Here is a 21533-nt window from a genome sequence, read left to right as displayed (position 1 = left end):
CTGACTTCCTGTCTTAATCTGAGCTCCTGTCTCTCTCAAAATCAAGAACCTTTATTTTCAGTTTTTACAGACGTTTACCAAAGAAGTCCAGGTTTTGCAGAAGCCAGAGGTTGATATTCTATTCTGAATTTGTCTCAAAGCAATATTAATTTAAGAAACCCATGACATCACATTCAGTACATCAAGGACACAGGGTCAAAGGTAATCTGCATTATCTCAATGCAAACCTCTAAAAGAGGGTTTCTGAGCATCTGCGTGCAGACCTCTGCAGGTTATATCTACTGCTGACCTTCAGCGAGCACCACTGCTCTGACCAGAAGCAATGCTATACGCATGCCTCTCTCTTGGTTAAAAGGGTTGGATTGTATCGGATTACCAGACGTCCCGGGAAAAGTGGGGTTGTACCACTTTTCAGCTGTACTTTTCTGTCCTAGTCAGAAACAGTCAAATTGTTAAATCACATGTTTTAGAAGTCTGAAACTCTAGCAGTGTGCTCAGCTAGTTGACAGCACAGTCATTTATTACACAAAAAATACATTAAAGAAATTTACAGATTGCTTGTTTAATAAGATCCAGATGATGTGTTTAATAATTAAGTCTCTGGCTAATTTTTTTTTTTTTTTTTAATTTTTAAAATAGAATTCATGTTATATAATATAATTTAACATAACTGCTTCAGAGTTGCTACAGCTTCAATGAATTGAAGAGTAAAACCAATTTAAGCCGAGTCAGAAAACCTCACGACGCTGGGAATGAAACCTATCTCATTGTAAACGAATTCTCTTTCCCACACCCCTTGCTGGTTATTGCAGTGTGTCCAGCTAGACTTGTGTAACTGGATGCTGCAGTGAACGGCTGTGGAGCAGGAATCTGCCTCTGTGTCAATAATTGAAGAGGATTATACACTGCTGGAGCCAGGTGTGCTGGGATGAGTAAACCATCATCGAGATCAGCTCCAATGCATAGTGCCGCATGTTAGGCACACAGCTGCAGCCAAACCAACACCAGAGACCTTCTCTCAGGGTTAATCTTTCGACAATGGCAAACACACCCTTAATAGAACTAGCTCTTAATATAATTGAGAGAGCTGCTTTGCACTGGCATGAAATATTACAGTCATCACAGCTTAATGACTTTTTAAACATTTTAAAGCACTCGTGTGACCTCAATAGAGCTCTCCAAATACAGGTGGCACACCATTGTGTAACCGTTAATCTTGCCCCCCCCCCCCCCCTGCATATATATAAACGAATGTGGCATTAGTACTTATATGTGCTGGGAGCAAGTTAATGGTTACACTCTGGTGTACCAGTATTTCTGTTATTAAAATCTCAGTTTCATGTATATAGGTGTAAACGTTTACAGTCTCTCATTTGTATGGTTTTTGAGGGACTAGGGGGATTATAACCGCGCTGCCGTGTCTCCTCCGCGCCTACAGATGGCGCTGCACCACAGTAGCGTTGAAAATGAACGGCTGCAGTCTGCGCTCTTGCTCGCCTCGTCGCCGGTCCGTGCATTGGCGCGCTCCGGTGTAGCACGGCTGAGGCGCTCAGGCTGAAGATGGCGGGCATAAGCGGTACGGGTCCCGGCTCTGCTTCTGCTGCTGGCCCGGTCCAGCAGGGACTCAAAGAGGCGCTGATGGAGACGCTGACAGCGATCCTGTCTCCGGTTCAAGAACTGAGGGCTGCAGCCGAGGAGCAGGTTAAAGTGCTGGAGGTGACGGAGGGTGAGTGTTGAGAGGCGCACTCCATGTGAATTGAAAGCCGTGTCGGTGCACAGCACAGGCCGGGATGGGGGGCAGTGTGCTGGGATTGCACTCGCTGTACACCGAGCGGCTCGGCGAAATACTTCATCGTGGTAATATGCGACACGCCGTGTCACAAGCTGTCGAATAAATCAAGCCGGACCCCTGTTGCGTTTTCACAACGATTTGTAAACGAGTGGGTTAGTCTCACCCGAGACGTGTGTTTTGTCCACACATCGTTAGACATGCCGTTATTTTTCCGTGCCGTTTGGGTATTGGTGAGAATTGTTCAGAGGATTGCATTGCAAGCCGTCCTTGTAGTTTTATTTGACATATAAATCCATAGAAAGACAGGTAAGAAAACTGCTGGAATCTGCCGTGGTATCTCATGGGCGCTGATGCTCCTGTCTGAGGTAAGGATAGATCTCGCGTGGTTGTCACTTGGCATAAACGCCAAGTGACAACCAAAAATAAATAAAAAAAAATCATGGACCGTTTCTGTAAACTTCAGCCCTGTAATCTGTAACACACTAGTTTCCTAAATTGTAATTTCATGAACTTGATCCCTTATCAAGTACTTTTTACCCCCTCAAACAATCAACCCGTTTATTATTCAGTTGTGAGTGACTTTGTAACGAGGGTATCTGTGAATAGACTGGTCTAAGGAGACAGATTAACCTGCTCAAAAAAAAAAACGGGTTATTTAAATGACTACTAACCCAACGCTGTAAAGTACCAGTAGAGAATCGTACAGAAAACACGCAACAGGATTTTAAACATGGAATTAAAAATTCGCCAATTGCAGCTGCGTTTGTGAAATGTGCAAAATGCTATTTGAATTTGCTGTTGGGAATCTAGCGAGAGATGAATTTCCTTGTGCAAAACGTGGTCTGAAAAGACCTCGGTAAATCTGATAATTTACTACTAAGACCATGCGCTCCATTGTAATGGGGGCTTGTGAATGTTAGCGTTGCCCCAGTGTCTGATGTATAGCTCCAAGGGCTTAAGGCTCCATCATTATAGTGCATTGTGATTTAGGGCTTGCTGGTCCTGTATTGTGATGCAGTGCAGACAGCCTGTGCAGTCACTGAACCCAGCACTCCCATTGTCTGATGCGCAGTGCTGTCGCACACACAGCCCCGCGCTGCACAGTGGAGACTGGATCATTGGAGGGGATCGGCACAGTCTCTGAGTACCTGCTGTTTGTCGGTGGCGTTCATGTGCTCATCGTAGAGCCACAGCCTGTGGTGTGCTCTGTGCTCCCATCCCAGGCGCTCGCATCCATTCAGTGGTGGTTGGCTGCCTCGCTGTGACCTGGGTCAAGTTTTGTATGAAAAGTAATGCTTTCTGCGTTTCGGTGTGGAAACTGTCTTGAGTGAAACTGGCTGCGCAGGCTGGCCCTTTTGGATTGTAATAAACAAGGAAGGGAATATAGGCCTGTGCGTATGAATTCTGGGCTAAGGATTTTTAAGAAAAGCAACTCCCTAGAACGTGCTTGTTCTGCATTTCCGTTCACTGTGAGGATCTCCGATGTGCAGCACTGTCATCTCTGACTCACTGAAGGAGAGTGTGTGTGTGTGTGTGTATTGGTTACCAGTGTGACTGCGGTCTGACTGCTTTGCTTTCCCCCCTCAGAGTTTGGAGTGCACCTGGCGGAGCTGACGGTCAACCCCCAGGGAGCCCTCGCTATTAGACAGGTGAGTCCCACAGAAGCAGCCCGCAGCCCTCGGGTAGCAGCCTGCAGCCCTCTCCCTGGGTAGCAGCCTGCAGCCCTTCGGAGGTTCATGTGTGCTTCTGTTTCCACAGCTGGCGTCTGTGATCCTGAAGCAGTATGTGGAGACTCACTGGTGCGCTCAGTCTGAGAAATTCAGGCCGCCGGAGACCACGGACAGGGTAAGGACTGGAATGAGGGATGAAACGGGCTCTGCTTTCAAATCCATGTTCGATTTCGTTCCAAGTGATGGCAGGAAACATGTCTCTGTAGTGCACGAATACATCCAGTACTGAGCCCGATCCATGCTCGCATGTGTTTATAAGAATCGGTTTGCAGGCGCTGTGCACGCACCAGGCAGTCTTTCACCTTCCTGTTTTGTGTCCTGTCTGGCTCGCAGGCTAAAGGAGCCATCCGGGAGCTGCTTCCGAGCGGCCTGCGGGAGTCGATCAGCAAGGTGCGCTCCAGCGTGGCGTACGCCATCTCGGCCATCGCCCACTGGGACTGGCCCGAGGCCTGGCCACGGCTGTTCAACCTGCTCATGGAGATGCTGGTCAGTGGGGACGTGAACGCGGTGCACGGAGCCATGAGAGTGCTCACAGGTACACACCCTCCCCCCGCGAGCGACATCATCACCTCAGAGGAGAGCTCACCAAGCCTCTCTGAGCTACTGTACCACTGTGTGTGTGCATGAGTGACATCATCACTGCCCCCCCTCAGAGGAGAGCTCACCAAGCCTCCCTGAGCTACTGTACCACTGTGTGTGTTCATGAGTGACATCATCACTGCCCTCTTCAGAGGAGAGCTCACCAAGCCTCCCTGAGCTGCTGTACCACTGTGTGTGTGCATGAGTGACATCATCACTGCCCTCTTCAGAGGAGAGCTCACCAAGCCTCCCTGAGCTACTGTACCACTGTGTATTTTTTAGTGTAAATTGTTTATTCTATGATTGTGAGAGTGGAAGTGTGTCACAGTGCCCTCTTGTGGTGTTTTGCAGAGTTTACCCGGGAGGTGACAGACACTCAGATGCCTCTGGTAGCTCCAGTCATTCTTCCTGAGATGTACAAGATCTTCACCATGGCAGAGGTAGGAGCCCCAGGGAGGACGGAGGGTTTGGAATATTAATATCACAGTGATGGGAATAAGGCAGATGTGCCGATACTAATAACATTAGGATCTTAACCTTGTTTTAAAAAGCGAGTCAGAACTCTCAATTGAAAACTGCTGAAAATGGAAACCAAAAAAGAAAATGTCTTGAGGAAAAAATAAATATTATATATAATTTTTTAAAATCTAAGGTTGTAAACGTTTAAGCATCAATAAACCCCTGAACAGCTTAGTATTTTACTCAACGTTTAATCAAAGTTATTTTATATGCAGATTTTGCATTCATTTCCATGCTGTTGCACTGTAACCCGCTAACTGAATGCTGTATGTGAAATCCAATAACATTTAACCAACGCAAGTCAAATGCTGGATCACGTAGTGTTTCCTTGTGAAACGTCTGTGCTGGCTGGCACTGGGGGTTGGATGTAATTGCAGTGCACAGCCTGATCTGACCCGGTGTGTGTGTGTGTGTGTTTGAATCGCTAAGAGATCAGTCTTGTTCCTCAGGTCTACAGCATTCGCACGCGGTCCAGGGCCGTCGAGATCTTCACCACTTGTGCCAACCTGATCTGTGCCATTGACGAAGTGGAGAAGGTAATGCTGTGGGCAGTCTCCCACTCATGCTTTATTCATGTGATGTGGGCTCAGTCACAGTTGGTATCACATGTAATTAATTGCAATTACAGCATCATTGCGACTGTAGTTGAACCATGGCTTAATATTAAAGGGTTTCCATTGCTGAGAACTTTAGGATCATTTAAAAAAAAAAAAAAAAGATTTCGACTTCCTGAAGCAGTATTGGTGAATTCTGCAGGGTGATGCAAGGCTTTTGGCCAGAGCTGCACACCTGGTTGTGTTTCAGTTCATGATGCTGCTCCTGTGTCAGGTTACTTGTGTGAGCCCTGCTAGCTGTGGGATCAGCAGCCTGTGCTGGGGACTCACTTGCCTTGCCTCGCTCCGCAGGGGGCCGCCAGGGCACTCATCTTCCCCGTGGTCCAGCAGTTCACAGAAGCCTTCGTCCAGGCTCTGCAGATGCCAGATGGGCCCTCCTCGGACAGCGGTTTGAAGATGGAAGTCCTGAAGGTAATCCCACCCGATCTCCTGTTCGAGCGCAGCAGTGCAGCGTTCACAGGTAGAATAAGAGGTTCGTTAAGGAGATTTAGGGTGGAGCACTGGGGGTGGCAGCGTTGCCTACCCTTGTGGGACGGGCCCAGCACAGTGATCCTCACATTCATGTGCTTGTCTCCATTACACAGTAGGTTTCTATATATTTTAATTAGGGGGGTTTAAAGACGAATCGCTTTAGTCGGTACGTTTCTGTTAATCTAATCGTTTTGTCTTTTGGGGGTGGAAGGTTACTACACTCTAGTGTTGCATGGCACTTCTAAGATCTGTAAGCAGTGGATGGTTCGCATGCTCTGATTGGTCCAGGTTTCAAGCCCTAACCCTTGCTCTCCTCTTCCCCTCCCAATGCAGGCGGTGACGGCACTGGTGAAGAATTTCCCCAAGCACATGGTGTCCTCCATGCAGCAGATCCTTCCTATAGTGTGGAACACGCTCACTGAGAGCACTGCTTTATATCCTTGCACTAGAGTATCAGGGACAGCAGCCCGCTGTCACAGCCACATTCAAGTAACGGGACGTTTCCCGTTTCATGCGGTTTCTTTTTCTCAATCGTTGTAGCGGTTTTGTTTAGATGGTGCTTCCACAAGGAGTTCCAAAGCTGCTCTTCGGTAGTTTTTTCAGACGATGGTAGCAAACTGGTGTTTGTGCCAAGCCCAGACTAACATGTTCCCTTTGGCAAGCACCGTAGATTTCTAGTGGCTGAGGTTTGGAAAGTAGAAGGAAGCGGGGTGTAGCGGTTTGGGGAGACTGGGGTCCCGTTGTGCTCCTTGACCCCCCTGGCTGTACCTATGTGCGGACGGAGGTGAATTACACTGAAGAGGTGGATGACCCCATAGACTCTGATGGTTAGTCAACGCAAAGAGATTATTATGTGCTAGGGCTGGATTCAGACACCAGTGGGCGCTCTCATTATAAATATATGTAACAAGTGCTTGTAAAATACATAGTTCTTTGTGATCATGATAAAGGTATATGAACATGAGAGATGTGCAATGTACAGCACTATCTGTAGAGACACTTGGAGCATGCAGACTTGTTCAGCTCTGTAGACTGTAAAGGAAATTAAGATGAAATATTCCAGTATGCTGGAGTAAGGATGAAATCTGCAGTTGCTGCGGTAACCCTTTGAAATCTGGTATTCGTTTGCCCTGTTTCATGCCCAGTGCTTGCTGAGTGTCCCGGGAGGGGTGGTAAAGCCGCAGGGCTCCAGTGTTTTGTGGAGGTTGATCCCTCGCTGTGCTTGCTCTGCAGGTGAAGTCCTGGGCTTTGAGAACCTGGTGTTCAGCATCTTTGAGTTCGTGCACACCTTACTGGAGAACAAGAAATTCAAGAGTACGGTGAAGAAGGCTCTCCCGGATCTCATCTACTACATCATCCTGTACATGCAGATCACAGAGGACCAGGTGAGGAGGAGCAGGGGCCACAGCTGAACTGGGGGGGGGGCACTGTCAGAGCCATCCTGTACATGCAGATCACAGAGGACCAGGTGAGGAGGAGCAGGGGCCGCAGCTGAACTGGGGGGGCACTCTGTCAGAGCAGACCAGGGTTAGGAGAGGGGAACGTTGTCTCCCAGGGACCGGCACAAGTGAAGTATTTACTGTGGAACCACCATGGGGTATATTTGCAGACATGCACTTGCCTGTTCAGCATTCTCATCTGTCACTGTTAATCTTCTGTTAATTTCTTAATCAGTGATTCTGATCGATGCGACAGCAGTTTTAAACAGAGAGGGGATATATCGAAGGTTCTGGTTTGGATTCATTTCCACCTTCGATACGTAACGTTCGCGCTGAAGAAACGAGGCAGGAAGCAGTTAAAGGGTCTTGCGTCACTGCGGGTTGTCGATCTCAGACACTGACTCTCACGCTTGCCTCCTTGTCGCAGATTAAAGTGTGGACTGCCAATCCGCAGCAGTTTGTCGAAGACGAGGATGACGACACCTTCTCCTATTCGGTTCGGATTTCCGCTCAGGATCTGCTGCTGGTAAGAGGAGTGCAGTCTCTGCAATCTCTCTTGTGTTTTGTGTGCAGACCGGTTCCAGTGTCCTAGCGCTGCCCGGCACCTGACCCAGGTTTCAGTGTGAATAACGACTGCATGTCCGTCTCTCCCTGCGCCAGGCCGTCTCCACGGAGTTCCAGAATGAGAGCGCTGTGGCGTTGGCAGCGGCTGCCACCCGCCACCTACAAGAAGCCGAGCAGGCCAAGAACTCGGGCAGCGAGCACTGGTGAGAGAGAGAGAGAGCGAGCGAGAGAGTTAGTCACATGACTCCTGTGCACTCTGACCTCTCCTCAGCATTCTATTTTCAGGTTTTACAAAAGCTGACATCCGGTACTGCATGATAATTAATGATATATTTTTTTTAAATTAAAATATGTATCCAGAATACTCAACTGAGATTGTTCACAGTGTTGTCATGTCCATAGCATTAGCATACCTCATAAAGAAAGCATGACTCATCGATACACAATCATCACACCCCTAGAATTACTGGAGTTCCCACTGTTGGGGACCTATACTGGTGTTCAACCACGCTTCACTTGTACTGGGATCTTTCACTCAATTGAAGGAGCGTTTTCAGCCTGGTAAGAGTGTCTGCTCCAGGGGCCGGTTTCACAACGCACTGCTAGCAAACTTACCTTTAGCGGTTTCAAAAAACAGTTTAAGACGGAAGGATAAAGTTTAGTAGAGATGCACTGTGCATGATTTAAAGGGAGAATGTGTTATTTTCTTCATGGCTGTGAATTGGGTCTAGCAGGCTGATATCTAGAGCTGCTTAGTGGAAGGAGCCCTTGGTGTCGCCCCTCTTAAGAGTGCAGACTCCAGTGTTGACCTGTGTGTTGGTGCTGTTGCTGCAGGTGGAAGATACATGAAGCCTGCATGCTGGCTCTGGGCTCAGTGAAGAGCATCATCACTGAGAATGTGAAGACGGGACGCATCCAGTTTGACATGCATGGCTTCCTGACCAGCGTCGTCCTGGCTGACCTCAATCTCTCCGGTCAGTCCCAGCATCCCCCCCTATTCCATCAAGGGTCAAGCATGGATACTCTTCCTGCGAGCCTCTGAAACGTGGTTTATAATGATTATTTGTCTCGCTCCTGACCAGCCCCAGTGTGTGTGTGTGTGTGTGTGAGGTGTCTCTGTTTGTTCAGGGTGATAGTGCAGTCCAGTCACTAACGAGGATGCTCTCTCCATGGCAGTGTCTCCCTTTCTCCTGGGCCGGGCTCTGTGGGCGGCCAGTCGCTTCACTGCAGCCATGTCTCCGGAGCTCATCCAGCAGTTTCTCCAGGCCACGGTCAGCGGGATGCACGAGAGCCAGTCTCCCTCTGTCAGGATCTCCGCTGTGAGGGCGATCTGGGGGTGAGTGAGCAAGGAGGAGCAGCAGCGAGCAAACTCCCTGACACGCACATCGGCTGTGTGTTCACACTTTTAAGAGATTTCTAGAGGAAAGGGTTCAGCTTACGAGGGATGCATGTGTGAGATTGTGCAGTCTCAGTGGTAACGCTCTCTCGCCTGTCTGCCTGCCTCCCCTTAGGTACTGTGACCAGCTCAAGATCTCCGAGTGCACTCAAGTCCTGCAGCCCTTCCTGCCCAGTATCCTGGACGGGCTGATCCAGCTGGCCGCCCAGTTCAGCTCGGAGGTGCTCACTCTGGTCATGGAGACCCTGTGCATCGTGTGCACTGTGGACCCTGCCTTCACCTCCAGTGCAGAGAACAAGATCTGCCCCCTCACCATCGCCATCTTCCTGAAGTACAGTAACGGTGAGGGGGCCTGCCTGCCTGCCTGTCTGTCTGTCTCTGTCTGTCTGTCTGTCTCTTATTAAAGCACTATTTCCCGAGCATCACCCCCTCCCTAGTTTTATTTTAGACCGATAACAAATGCTGAGATGAGTCATTTACTCACTTCAGCAGTGCGGTTCTGACAGTGTGTGCTGGAGTTTTCTTTGGCCGCTGCACTGCGGTTGCAGTGACCGCGTATTCCCACAGCGTGCATTGAATCCTGCGTGTGGGGTAGTGGTTTCTGCCCTGGTTTGTTAATGGTTCTGCGCTGTTTCTCTCTGGTAGACCCTGTGGTGGCCTCGCTGGCCCAGGATATCTTCAAGGAGTTGGCTCAGATTGAAGCCTGCCAGGGTCCCATGCAGATGAGACTCATCCCAACGCTGGTCAGCATCATGCAGGCTCCGTCAGACAAGATCCCCTCCGGACTGTGCTCCGTGAGTATGGGGGCGAGCTCCCTGGGCAGGGGGGGGGGGGGGGCTGCATCGCTAGCCAATCCCCTTCTACAATAAGCTTCATCTCGTTTTGTAGGTTTTCAATGGGTGGTGTTATAAAAACAGGGAGTAGAGCGGGAGAACTTCATTACTGTTGCCTTTACAAGAACTCTCTTAGTTTTATTTACTGTCAGGACAAGCTGTAAAGTCTCACTGACTCCTGTTTGCAGACTGCTCTAGCAGTATAGGAAATAAAAACCAGACCAGTGAACTATATTACTAACTAGCTCTATATCTTTACCGCTATTGCTAACCACAACTAACTAGTACGAATATAGATCTCTATCAACAACAGTAGCTGTTTATTTGAGCAGCAGAAGACAGTGAAACATTTAGAATTCTCCTAGGGAGGTCCTGCAGTAACGTTGCTCGGTGCTGGAAGGTTCAGACTGTTCTGACACGATGTGTTGTTTGCAGACCGCGATCGATATCCTGACCACAGTGGTGCGGAACACCAAGCCCCCCCTGTCGGAGCTGCTGGTCTGCCAGGCCTTCCCTGTGGTGGCTCAGTGCACCCTGCGCACCGATGACCACGCCACCATGCAGGTAGAGCACCAGGGCAGCCGAGCCACGATCACACACGCTCTCAACCACCCTGTGGTAAAGTAATGCAGGGGTCCCCAGACTCCCCTTGGCTCAAGGTCCCGTCCCCCCATGACGTGACTGAGGACCCCCGCCTGAAATTGATTCTGCTTTAGTGAGAGAGGCTGTGTGTCTGTACTGGTAGAAGTGTTACACACATGCTGGGTGAGGTGCACTGGGATTGCTTAGTTGTCTGCGTTTGATCAGTAAGCCTTTCTTTCTCAGAACGGCGGAGAGTGTCTCAGAGCCTATGTCTCCGTGGCTCTGGAGCAGGTGGGCCTGTGGCACGACGAGCAGGGCCACAGCGGGCTCTGGTACGTGATGCAGGTGGTGAGCCAGCTGCTGGACCCGCGCACCTCCGAGTTCACGGCCACCTTCGTGGGCAGGCTGGTCTCCACGCTCATCGCCAGGGCGGGCACGCAGCTGGGAGACAACCTGGACCAGATCCTCCGAGCCGTCCTCAGCAAGATGCAGCAGGCAGAGACGCTCAGCGTCATGCAGGTGTGTCCCGCACTCTTCACACGTGGTCACTGCCGTCGCGGGAATGTTCTGAAACGTGTGGCTGTGTTTTTTATTGGCTGAGTGAGTCTGTAGGGGCGGGTGACTGCTTGCAGAGCGCTCTGGGGCTACATTGCCATCTGACTTACTCTGCTTTTGACACTGTTGAAATAAACATGGGAAAAGTGGGGAGGAGGAAGACATATAGTTTTTGTTCAGGAGTTAAGTCAAATTACAGTTCAAACGTAAGGCTGAAGCTAATGCATACCCCCATAAGTTAGCATTAAAGTATGTACTGTAGTTACTGAAAGGACTCGTGACTTTGTGGTCATTTTACTCCCCCAAAATACATTTTGCTCACATAGTGTCTAAATTACTCGGTGACCCAAAACCTTATCTGGAGCGCTGCGCACAGCAGATTGAAAACAGAGGGAATGATAAAAAGAGGCCAAGCTTAACGTTACTGAAGTTGATGAAGTGTGTGTTTTGGAGCTGCAGTGTGCCGATGTGTCACTCTCTCTCTCGCTCCCTCTTGCTCTCTCCCTCTCCCTCTCTCTTGCTCGCTCTCTCTCCCTCTCGCTCTTGCTCTCTCTCCAGTCCCTGATCATGGTGTTTGCTCACCTGGTGCACTCTCAGGTGGAGCCCCTGCTTGAGTTCCTGTGCAGTCTGCCCGGCCCCACAGGGAAGCCAGCCCTGGAGTTCGTCATGTCGGAGTGGATGAACAGACAGCACCTCTTCTATGGGCAATACGAGGGAAAAGTCAGGTAGAGTAGAGCTGAGCTGTGTTAGTGTTGTGAGCAGCGCAGGGAGTGTCTGACCCGGTCTCTCCTCCTCCTCCCTCAGCACTGTGGCCCTCTGCAAGCTGCTGCAGCACGGCATCAACACGAACGACAAGCGGCTGCAGGAGATCCTGGTGAAGGGAGATGAGATCTTCAACCCCAACGAAGGGATCCGCACCAGGTCAAAAACGGCCAAGAGTAAGATTTGTTTGGAAATGGTTTTTAGTACCGTCTTGCCCGTTTTTTATTACGTTTCCGGTCATTCAGATTTCCTATATTTTGAATTCGCATTTGTTTCTATGAGCAGCACCTGCCAGATTCTCTTTACCCACGGACGATCTGCAACGCATGCCAGATCAGTATCTGTTTCGGTTTAAGAGCCAGAGCCAGCGCCATCTAGTGGATCAGGTGTGCCTTACTGGCATCGCTGTCAGTATGCATCCCCTGTACCCAGCTGTTCTCTAGGTACATCGCTGATCCAGCCTGTGTTGCATATTACATAGGAATTGATTAATGCATTGGCGATTTAATATAGTTAGTCTTCATTTTATGTAGTCTCAATATTCCCAGTTAATGGGAGTATTCTGATTCTTGTGATTGTGTTTCCGGTTGGTGATCCCGTTCTTGTCCGGACTGTGCTGCCCAGTAGAAGGGCATGATCTTCTCTCCGGTTGGGTGTTGCTTACTGGTTTTCTCCCGTCCTTGCGCTGTCAGATCCCGAGCGCTGGACCAGCATTCCCCTGCTGGTGAAGATCTTCAAGCTGATTATCAACGAGCTCTCCTCTGTGGTGGAGGCCAACTCGTCCAGGACAGCAGCCGGAGACTGGAGTCAAGGTAGGCAAGCCCGACCCGACACCTGAACCACAACACAGGGGAGGAAGTAAGACTCCTATTGCATTGCAGTGTCACCCGTTCCAGGTTTTACCAAGAGCTTGATTAGCCACGGTGTGTAGGTAACAAGCTCGGGTGTGTTTTATTAAACTCAACCAGGAATGGGTCAGACTGGATGCAATGGGAGTTTCCATCTCTAGCATTCGTTCAGTCTTTTCCAGTCTTTTGCATGCGTGTTGAAGTCATTTACAGTATCTTGAAGTTTTGTCTGGGTAGTTACTTGCATTTTTGGAGTTTGATTCGTTTGTTTTCCATTACAAAGGTGCAGATCACTTGGGGTGTAACGGTACCCCGATGTCCCGCTATGCAGGGTGCAATGCAATGTATTGAAAGATCTGTATGATACAGAATAATACCATTTAATGATGGGCTGTTTTGTTAAAAAGACAAGAATTCAATGGAACGCGTATCCTTCACACCAGCAATGAAACACACTTTGCTCTTCATTCAGTAACCACTTGGTGATCTACAATAAGCAGTTGTATCACAATACAAACACATGCCGGTATTGCGATATGTCACGGAAAGAAAGGATCGCGGTTCTTTGATGCACAGTGAATCCTGCCGGTCCTGTTTTGGTGTGAAGGCCTTGGCAGACACGGAGGGTATTGTAAGCACATGTTGCTGACTGAGGGAAGCTTTTTTCCCCCTCTCTGCTTGGCTGCAGAGTCCAATGACATGTGGGAAGACCAGGATCACGATGAGGAAGATGATGATGAGGAGGATGATGATGGACTGGCGGGGCAGCTGCTGTCAGACCTCCTCTCTTCCAATAAATACGGTAAGGAACCGGCCTCTGCGAGAGCTACCGTATTACTGTGAATATAAGCACATGAGCGTTCAGATTTGTTGACAGAACCCAGACGCATGATAAAACTGCGATCCCGGTATGAAGATTAATTTCTCACACAGCTTTATTTTTATATTGCTATGTTCAACTGAGCTTAAAAAAAGCAATTGCCAGTTAGTGATTTTTATTAGTTATTTTTAGTTCCGTCTCCTGCCTCAACTCTACCGCACACACACGCAATGTATTTAAAATCTTCACTGAAACACTTGTCTCTCTCCGAATGATTTCATGTTTGATTGTTTAATGTATTGCTATGCCAGATGAAGATTACTATGAAGATGATGAAGAGGAAGACCCAGACGCACTTAAAGATCCAATTTATCAGATCGATATGCAGGTAAATTGCTACCCAGACACTCCTATCGCACTAGAAAGCTGAATACACTACATGAATATCACGCATTATATCAGCGTTTATCCAGCTGTGTGGAAGCTGTCTGTACATCTGCATGTCAAAATCACATCTAGGGAACTGCGTGTCCAATTGTAATGAAAGACCTTATTTAGCACATTTTATTCAGTGTAGCGTTTTAAGCACCAATATTTAAACTAAGAATCTGAGGATGACCTGAAGCACTTCTGTGTCTGTTCTGTACAGAGATATGTTACCCACACACTGGCACACACACACACACACACACACATCAGAATCTCAGCCAAGAAGAGAATGCAGATGGATTTCTGTAGCATTCAATTCTTGAAAATAGAATTTTTTTTACACAAATGAACTAAAAGTAATAGGGTTTCCTCAAGCTAATGCATGATTGCAGTACCGCTATGTCATTGATTTGCAATCACGTTTCATATTGTATTTGAGTAGTATTATTTGCACTTACTGTAGACTGCACTGCATTTGAATATTAATCTTGCATTGTAACCCTGTGCTGCTCTGTAACACCGGTGTAAGTCGGCTTTGATAAAGGCGTCTGCCAAATTAATAAATGAATAATAATAATATTAATAATAAACGGTGAGCCGTTGCAGCTCTGTAGTGAAAACGCAGCCTCATTACCCTTGCTTTCCTTTCCCAGGCCTACCTGACTGATTTCCTCCGGCAGTTTGCACAGCAGCCCTGCTGCAGCGTGTTCTCTGGCCACTTGAACGAAGCGGAGAGGAAAATCCTCCAAACCATCGGCATCTAAAGAGCAGCCCCTTTCCCCTGCGTCCTGTCCGAACGTTTCACTGTGGCGCCTTCTCCATCCGTCACAGACCGGCCTCCTCCGTGCTCAAGCATGTTTGTCGCGAGAGAACACCAGCTTCTTTTTTTTATAAAAGCATCCTTATTTTATTTTTTAGGACTGTAAGGGAAGACCTCACGAGGACCGGCGCTGTTAGAAACGAGGGAGGGGGTACGGGGGTCTGGTGATATTTTTTTGGAGGGGTGGGGGGGGGGGGGGGATTTGACAGTCTGTTTCTTCTGGAGGAGAATTTAAAAAGCTGTCTCTGAAAGAGGTCTCTAAAGTCTTTTAACGCAAATGGGCAATGCCATGTGCAACGCATAGGGAAGCCTGGGGGAGGGGGGGGGGGGGGGGAATCAGCAGCATGGTTTATGAGGTCATCTAACTTGGAAACCTGTCAAGACCAAACGGACCTCTCTCTGTGTAGGATGTTTAGCCCTCATCTGTGGACCTTTTGTAAACCTCTTTTTAAACTACGAACAACCACCGTCTGCAAAATCCTGGAAAGAAATAGAGACAGCTCCCAGATTGCCTTGGCGAACAGAGCGTTGAGGTTGTGTGCGTTCACCCAGCTTCTGTAGACCTTGTAGGGACGTTGCCTCCATTGCTGCATTTTGTATAGCCCGTCTCCTTTTAGCATTGGGTTTTTAATTGGGGTGCATAGCGGATGTACACGATCACAGGCTAGATCAATGAGAATCTGAACTTCTCAGCCTAGTTATTGCCAAGGTAGTTTCTTTCCAGACTCGTCAATCCTACCCTACATTTCCCCTCGGTTGTGAGACGGATGGCATCCTTCGATGTCCTACCCTGAGCACAACTGTCCTAGACAGAAGTAATTCAGTCCGATTTAGGAGAGGCTAAACCCTTCCAGCACGGTCATGCCTTTCCAAATTCATTCTGGGAAGCTTGTTTTTCAGTTCGACTGGAGTGCCACTTATGAACTGCGGCACGATGGAAACATCCTGGATACTATCGCCATCCGCACGCCAAACCAAGTGGCGCTTTCCAGCCCGTGTGTCGGGATCACAACTTTTATATCATGACCTAGCCCCAAAACACTACTTGCATAGTTGTGTCCTGTGTGATCATAGATTAGACACATGGGCTGTTAAAATTAAAATGACAGGCGTGTAGCTGGGCTGTGATAAGTGGCTGCATTGTGGGTGAATTCCTGCTGTATAATATAAAGCACTGTCTGGTGCTCACGCTCATACAGGAAGTTGCTGAGCACTCTGGGAATTGTAGTTTTGCGCGTTAAGACTACAGCATTCCTTCCCCCCCTAGGTTGGCACTTCTCTCTGTGTTATCGGGAGGTCAGTTTGGGAGTCAGGCCCCCCCAGTTGTGTCAACGAGGGGACCGGCTTGACAGAACATGAAGCCCCCGTTAGTCTTCTGCTGTGTCATTTTTAGGACGTTGATGATGAAATCTGAAGAGAAGTGAGCGGTTCTGAAATGATCACATCCATAATGCAGTGTGTGGTGTCACCTGACACCTGTTTTGCTTTTTGTTCCCCGTCTTTTTTTTTTTTTTTTTTTTTTGAGGGGAAAATAAAGAGAAATTAATGAAAAAAAGAAATTGTTTTCTTATTATTAATCGATTTTTTGAAGATTACAAATCGCAAGCTTTCAAAACCTTCAGGTCTGGACGTGTAAGTGGGAATGTGAACAAACTGTGTGTGTGTGTGTGTGTGTGTGTGTGTGTGTGTGTGTGTGTGTGTGTGTGTGGGGGGGGGGGATATATTGATAGATAGAAGCCACAGACGCTTCAGATGACTGCATCACATCTATGGCAGGGTGTTCTATTACACAATCATATCGGTGTGGGAGAAACAGTGACGTGTACACCACGTGACTAGGAGTGTTGGTTCATAATGACGCATCCCTTCAGCTGGGGGAGATCGGAGGGTCTATAGAGAAACAGTACCGTCTGTAAGAAGCACTGACCATATCACAATCTATATTATACACTGTACCCATATTGCACAACTCTGAAACGAAGCATTACACGTGTTTTGAAATTAAAAATCTAAATGGAGCATTTGATGTCAAATGGTTATGTATGTTGCTGCAAATGAAATATCCAGTTCAATAAATAGAATTTGAAATACCATTGTTCTTAGGCAATATTGTTCGGCTGTCATTGAAATATAAACCACAGAATGAATCTCCTGGCTGTTTTAGGACTAGTTCATTGTTGCCTTGTAAGTACTAAAGTATGCGTTAACAAACAAAGAAAGAAATGCTTATGCAATATCTATTGTTCAGGGCAGGGTTGTGGCCACGTTTATCCGTGTTTAGTATTATTCATGCTTTTGAAATCCTAAAAAAATACTGTCTGTAATTTTAAAGAAAACATTGCAACGCCATTACTCCCGTAGTGAAACATTTGTGTGAAATGCACTGCGCATTGTAGCATATTGAGAGTGCACCTGTTTTCACATACATACATACATACATATATATTACTCATCAGGTAATAAATGGCGTTGCATTAGTGTGCTCTCCGGGAATATGATTACTGCAGTGACACGACACATACCCGGAGCGTGGGTGTCAGTCTTACAACCCTGCCAGTATCTCTGTGACCAGGCGACGCTTGCTCTCTTGGCGTCAGTGTTTTTGGTTCACAAGTAGATCACATGTTAGCTGCTCTGCTGCTTCTATTGAGGGACGAGCTGAAGGCTACCGAGAGCGTTGAGTGAATTTCTATTTTATCAGGTCCTTTCAAGGGAGCCGGGCGCCGGGACGTTTACTGGTTTAGATGTATTTTTATACTACAAAGATGTCTCGTGTTGACGGGCTCGTATGGTCGCTGCTAGTCACAGCTCTGTCTGCTTGTCAGGGTAAGTATTTTCATGCGATCGTTTAACAGGCATCGGGCTAGAAGCAATGGTGGGTGAATTAATTGGTGAGATAACGGTGTAGCAGGGCTGATAATGCGATTTCTAATTAAGTTAATTAATGTGGTAATTTGCAGAACCACGCTAATCAAAACGCAGAGTGGCTGCTGCGGATCTCTTCAGGGAATTAAAACAGGCGTTTTCATTATTGGTTCATTGCAGTTGTACTTGCATTTCGACTCTGGTTTAAAATGAAGATACAACGACCTGACCTCTTTCATTAGCCCCGTGCTTTGCTTAAACGTCACGGTTTATTGACGGCATGCATTTGTTTGTCCATGACGTCATTCATTTTGTAGGATGCTCAGAACGTTTTTTTTTTTTCAAAACGTCAGTTCGGAGGATTTCTGATTTGACACACCAAGGGGTACATTTTTTAGCAATTCCTGTGGTTTCATCCGAGCCAATCGGCCAGTGATACTGAAGAGTGGCAGTGAGAGATTTCATTTGCGACTGCTTCCAGCTACAGTCTCATCAACACTCACTGTTTGAAGTCTCAGGCTGCGAGTCTGTTAAGTGCTGTCTTATGTGCAATGGAAAACCATGCATGTTTAAAACAAATATTTAGTTGCCGATTTTAAACAAAACCAGACACTTTAGCGCCACGCATTCCTGTAGGTTTGCTATATTGAGACTACAACAAAGTGCGCTATTTTTTAATTGTTTGTTGGTGTGCATTCTGTTGCAGGGCTTTGTATTAAAAAACGTTCCTGGGGGGATACCAAAAAACATCATTGTAGCAAGTTGCATTGCTGTTTTGCAGTGTCCGCTGAGGAGGACTGCCTGTGGCATGTGGATAAGAACGGCACCTGGCACAATGGCTTCGACTGCCCTCTGGTCTCCTTCTGCTGTGGAAACTGCCATCGACGACACTGCTGCCTGGACCCCTTCCAGATGATCACAGAGAAGCAGCAGAAACACTGCATGCTGTTTCAGTTCAGGTAACGCAGCGCTGCCCGTCCCGTTCAAGGGAGGTTTAATATTGGCTGCGTTTTCCTAACGTTTCTGTTTTAATATCCCGTTACGCACTGTAGGCTCCGTGGAATTCTCTATTGCTGCATCTGCCTTGATCAAGCTGCCGCTGAAAGGAAGGAAGGAAGTGAAGTGGGGAAGCATATTAGCGTTGCGCTCTGCACAGCAGCTCTGAGGTGCAGCGTTGTGTACTTCCATGATAAATCAGAAGCTTGCTCAGCTGGTAAAGGCACGGCCGCATGGGGTGCAGTCAGGGGTCTTGGTTTTATATCACTGTAGGTGTCGGGTTCCGGGGTGCGAAGTCTGAATCGAGACGCGGCCCGTGGATCTGAGCGCCGTGGGGGTCGGCTGGCCGTCGTTCTGTTTGTGGGTTCGTGTTTCCTGATACTTGTGTTCCTCTCCTCCCAGCCCCACCACCATCGCTGGCATCGCCTCGTCCATCCTGCTCTTCATGGTGATCATCTCCACGCTGGTCTGCTGCTTCATGTGTTCCTGCTGCTACCTGTACCAGCGCTGGCAGCAAATGAGAACGCCTCACCAAGGTACTGTGCTGCCAGCAGAGCTCCACGCTGTACTTGGCATGAGCTTCGTGCGGTTTGTTTAAGCTTTTCAAGTTGAAACGTTCAGACTGACACAGCAGCACCAGTCTACCTGGCAATGAAGAAGCAGAAACGTTGTAGCTAATTTATTCAAGCAGTATGTTTCTTTCCACTCTGTCAGTGACTTCTTCGTGAAGTATTTGAAGTGATTGGTTTGAAAGGTTACAGTAGATGTTTTGTTCTGGCACAGGTCAGCATATCCAGATGACCAGTTACCCGAGGGACTTCACATACCCAGCCCAGGGCAAACCCGCGGGAGGTCCTGGTGATCCATACCCGGGAGCACAGCACTACCACCCCGCCACCATGCCCCCTCACTACCCCTCTGCTGCGCCCCCTGCACCCTACCCGCCTGCAGACCAGGGATACGGATACGGAGTGGCAGGTGAGAGACGGGCATGAAGGGCTGGCATCACACACTGCACGGAGAGAGAGGGACTGTGCTTGTCAATGCAACAAGCACCAGTCCACGTGAATAATGTTCGGAGATGCCTGTGTGATTTTGTGCTGCAAATTAATAGTACCTGTACAGAAAGGTAGGTATGACCAAACGAAGGGGTCAAACTGCCTGTATCAGGGATGGAAATTAGACTCCTGTTGCATAGCGGTTTCACCCATCACAGGTTTTACTACGAGCCTGATTTGCCCCAGTGTGTCTAGGTAACAAGCTGAGGTCTTATTAAAATCAGGAACGGATCAAAGTGCTGTGCAATGGGAGTCTTATTTTCCATCCCTGCTGTATTTGAAGAGGGGACGATTATCTCTGCAGAATTCCTTTTTGGCGTTTCTACAGAAGGATGTATTGCACAGAACCCCTGTCTCATACACAATGCTGTGCTATGTTCTAAAGAAGTCACCGCACCCCAATAGAGGGTTTCACCACGGCCTTTCTGATCTCCCAATACAATGTTTAGGAAATGAAACTCCCTGCTTTAAGCAGGTCACGCTCTCTTAGTATTTTTAAGATCCTTTTCTAATAACAGGGATTGTCGTCTGTTACTCGGTGTGTTTTGCAGTGCAAACAAAACTAATCCTGTGTCTCTTTCATGACAGCCCCCCCTCCCTACCCTCCCCCACAGTACAGCGGACTCTGAAGCACAGCCCACGCAGGAGAAGGAGAGTGGAGGGTCTCCAGTGCTTTCAGCACCTCTGTATATGCTTCTGTAACACTGGCTAACGTAGTGCATGCACTCTGTACACTGCAGCATTTCTTTGTGTTTGTCCTGAGCATGGCTGGTGCGAGGAGTCAGAAGGGATGGCACATCCGAGTAAGTGTTTAAACTAAGGGAAGCGTGGAGTTTGATTAGGTGTAAAAGACCTCTCTTTAAAAAGGTAGAATGGAAAGGGGATACAAAAGCATTCTCTTTACCCGAACCCTGGCATTCTTGTAGTTTTGTTTTGCAATTTTTTTTTAAATAAAGTTTAAGCTAAGCAAGATTCAGAGCCACAAGCCTGGCTGCTGAAGACCATGTTTAAAAAAAATAAAATAAATAAATAAATAAAAAGCAAACGAGGCCTCATGGACAATGTGATGAAATACCAAAACAAGACAGAATTGGAAACCAAATAACTGGAATGACACGCTGGTAAGAGAATAACCTGTGTTTTATAAAAAACCCTTTCCATCTACCTAGAAGACTCCCCTACACCATTAATAAATAGAGACGTATTGGATTTCTTATCAAATTGTTAACAATGTAAGACAGCAGAAGAGTTTTTAATATCCGCTGTAACCCCGAGAGTCCAAACTGAACTGTATTCTGCACCAAGCTGCTGTCCTAATGGAAAGCAGGCCGACCGCAGCTGTAGAAACTAAACTTCAGTATCCGAATCCTCCGAGGAAGAGCGTGAACCTTCTCCAGCTGAGCCTGTAGGGTTACTGGTGAAGAAACACAAACACCTTGAACGAAGAGTAGCCTGTGCTTCTGATACAGAATCTGACCAGTGCAAGGGTGAAACTCAAGCATCACAGCCCCTGTCCGTTTGGTTTTGCACTGGATGTCTGGAGATGCCGTGCTTGCTTGTGGAGATGTGTAGGGATGTTGTTTTTTTTTTCTTATTGTTTACACTAATTCCCTCATTGCTGTTTACCGCACTTGACTGCTTGTGCCATTTGACCGCAGCATGTGCTGGAGGTGATGTCAGACCGCGTTGAGCATCTGAAGCCTGTTTCATTTATGTGTTGGCATGCACAGCATTTGGGAATGTTTTATTGAACTGTTTCAACAAGTCTAGTCTCTGTCTGTGCTGAATGTGTTGGTGTGGCTTTTTTAATTATTAGTCGGTGTCTTTTGTATTAAACAGCGGCATCTAGTGGCACAGCTGT

The 21533-nt window shown here is 47.7% G+C and overlaps 2 protein-coding genes across 3 annotated transcripts; both read left to right on the top strand.

The window, feature by feature from the left end:
- The first annotated feature begins 1477 nt into the window (after positions 1-1477).
- On the top strand, positions 1478-14822 carry LOC131702046 (importin-9-like). The gene is made up of 24 exons (XM_059003569.1): positions 1478-1726; positions 3380-3441; positions 3551-3637; positions 3856-4057; positions 4453-4541; positions 5070-5156; positions 5526-5645; positions 6039-6139; positions 6474-6532; positions 6939-7090; positions 7572-7670; positions 7805-7911; positions 8543-8682; positions 8885-9044; positions 9220-9446; positions 9750-9898; positions 10373-10501; positions 10763-11038; positions 11633-11799; positions 11879-12012; positions 12529-12648; positions 13373-13486; positions 13816-13892; positions 14587-14822. Exons 1-24 carry the CDS (start codon positions 1561-1563, stop codon positions 14695-14697), a joined length of 3135 nt encoding a protein of 1044 aa, XP_058859552.1. The 5' UTR covers positions 1478-1560; the 3' UTR covers positions 14698-14822.
- Positions 14823-17157: 2335 nt separating this feature from the next.
- Positions 17158-21011, top strand: LOC117964514 (protein shisa-4-like). 2 transcript variants are annotated; one of them, XM_059003567.1, is made up of 5 exons: positions 17158-17579; positions 18400-18577; positions 19017-19150; positions 19398-19592; positions 20261-21011. In XM_059003567.1, exons 1-5 carry the CDS (start codon positions 17498-17500, stop codon positions 20299-20301), a joined length of 630 nt encoding a protein of 209 aa, XP_058859550.1. In that variant the 5' UTR covers positions 17158-17497; the 3' UTR covers positions 20302-21011. The 2 variants fall into 2 exon arrangements, with proteins under 2 accessions (XP_058859550.1, XP_058859551.1); XM_059003568.1 differs by lacking the exon at positions 17158-17579 and adding an exon at positions 17782-18003.
- The last annotated feature ends 522 nt before the right edge of the window (positions 21012-21533 follow it).

Source organism: Acipenser ruthenus, chromosome 29 (genome assembly GCF_902713425.1).
Source record: "Acipenser ruthenus chromosome 29, fAciRut3.2 maternal haplotype, whole genome shotgun sequence".
NCBI classification, from domain to species: domain Eukaryota; kingdom Metazoa; phylum Chordata; class Actinopteri; order Acipenseriformes; family Acipenseridae; genus Acipenser; species Acipenser ruthenus.
The sequence above is the reverse complement of the archived record's forward strand: the minus strand, read 5'-3'. Positions and strand labels throughout refer to the sequence as shown.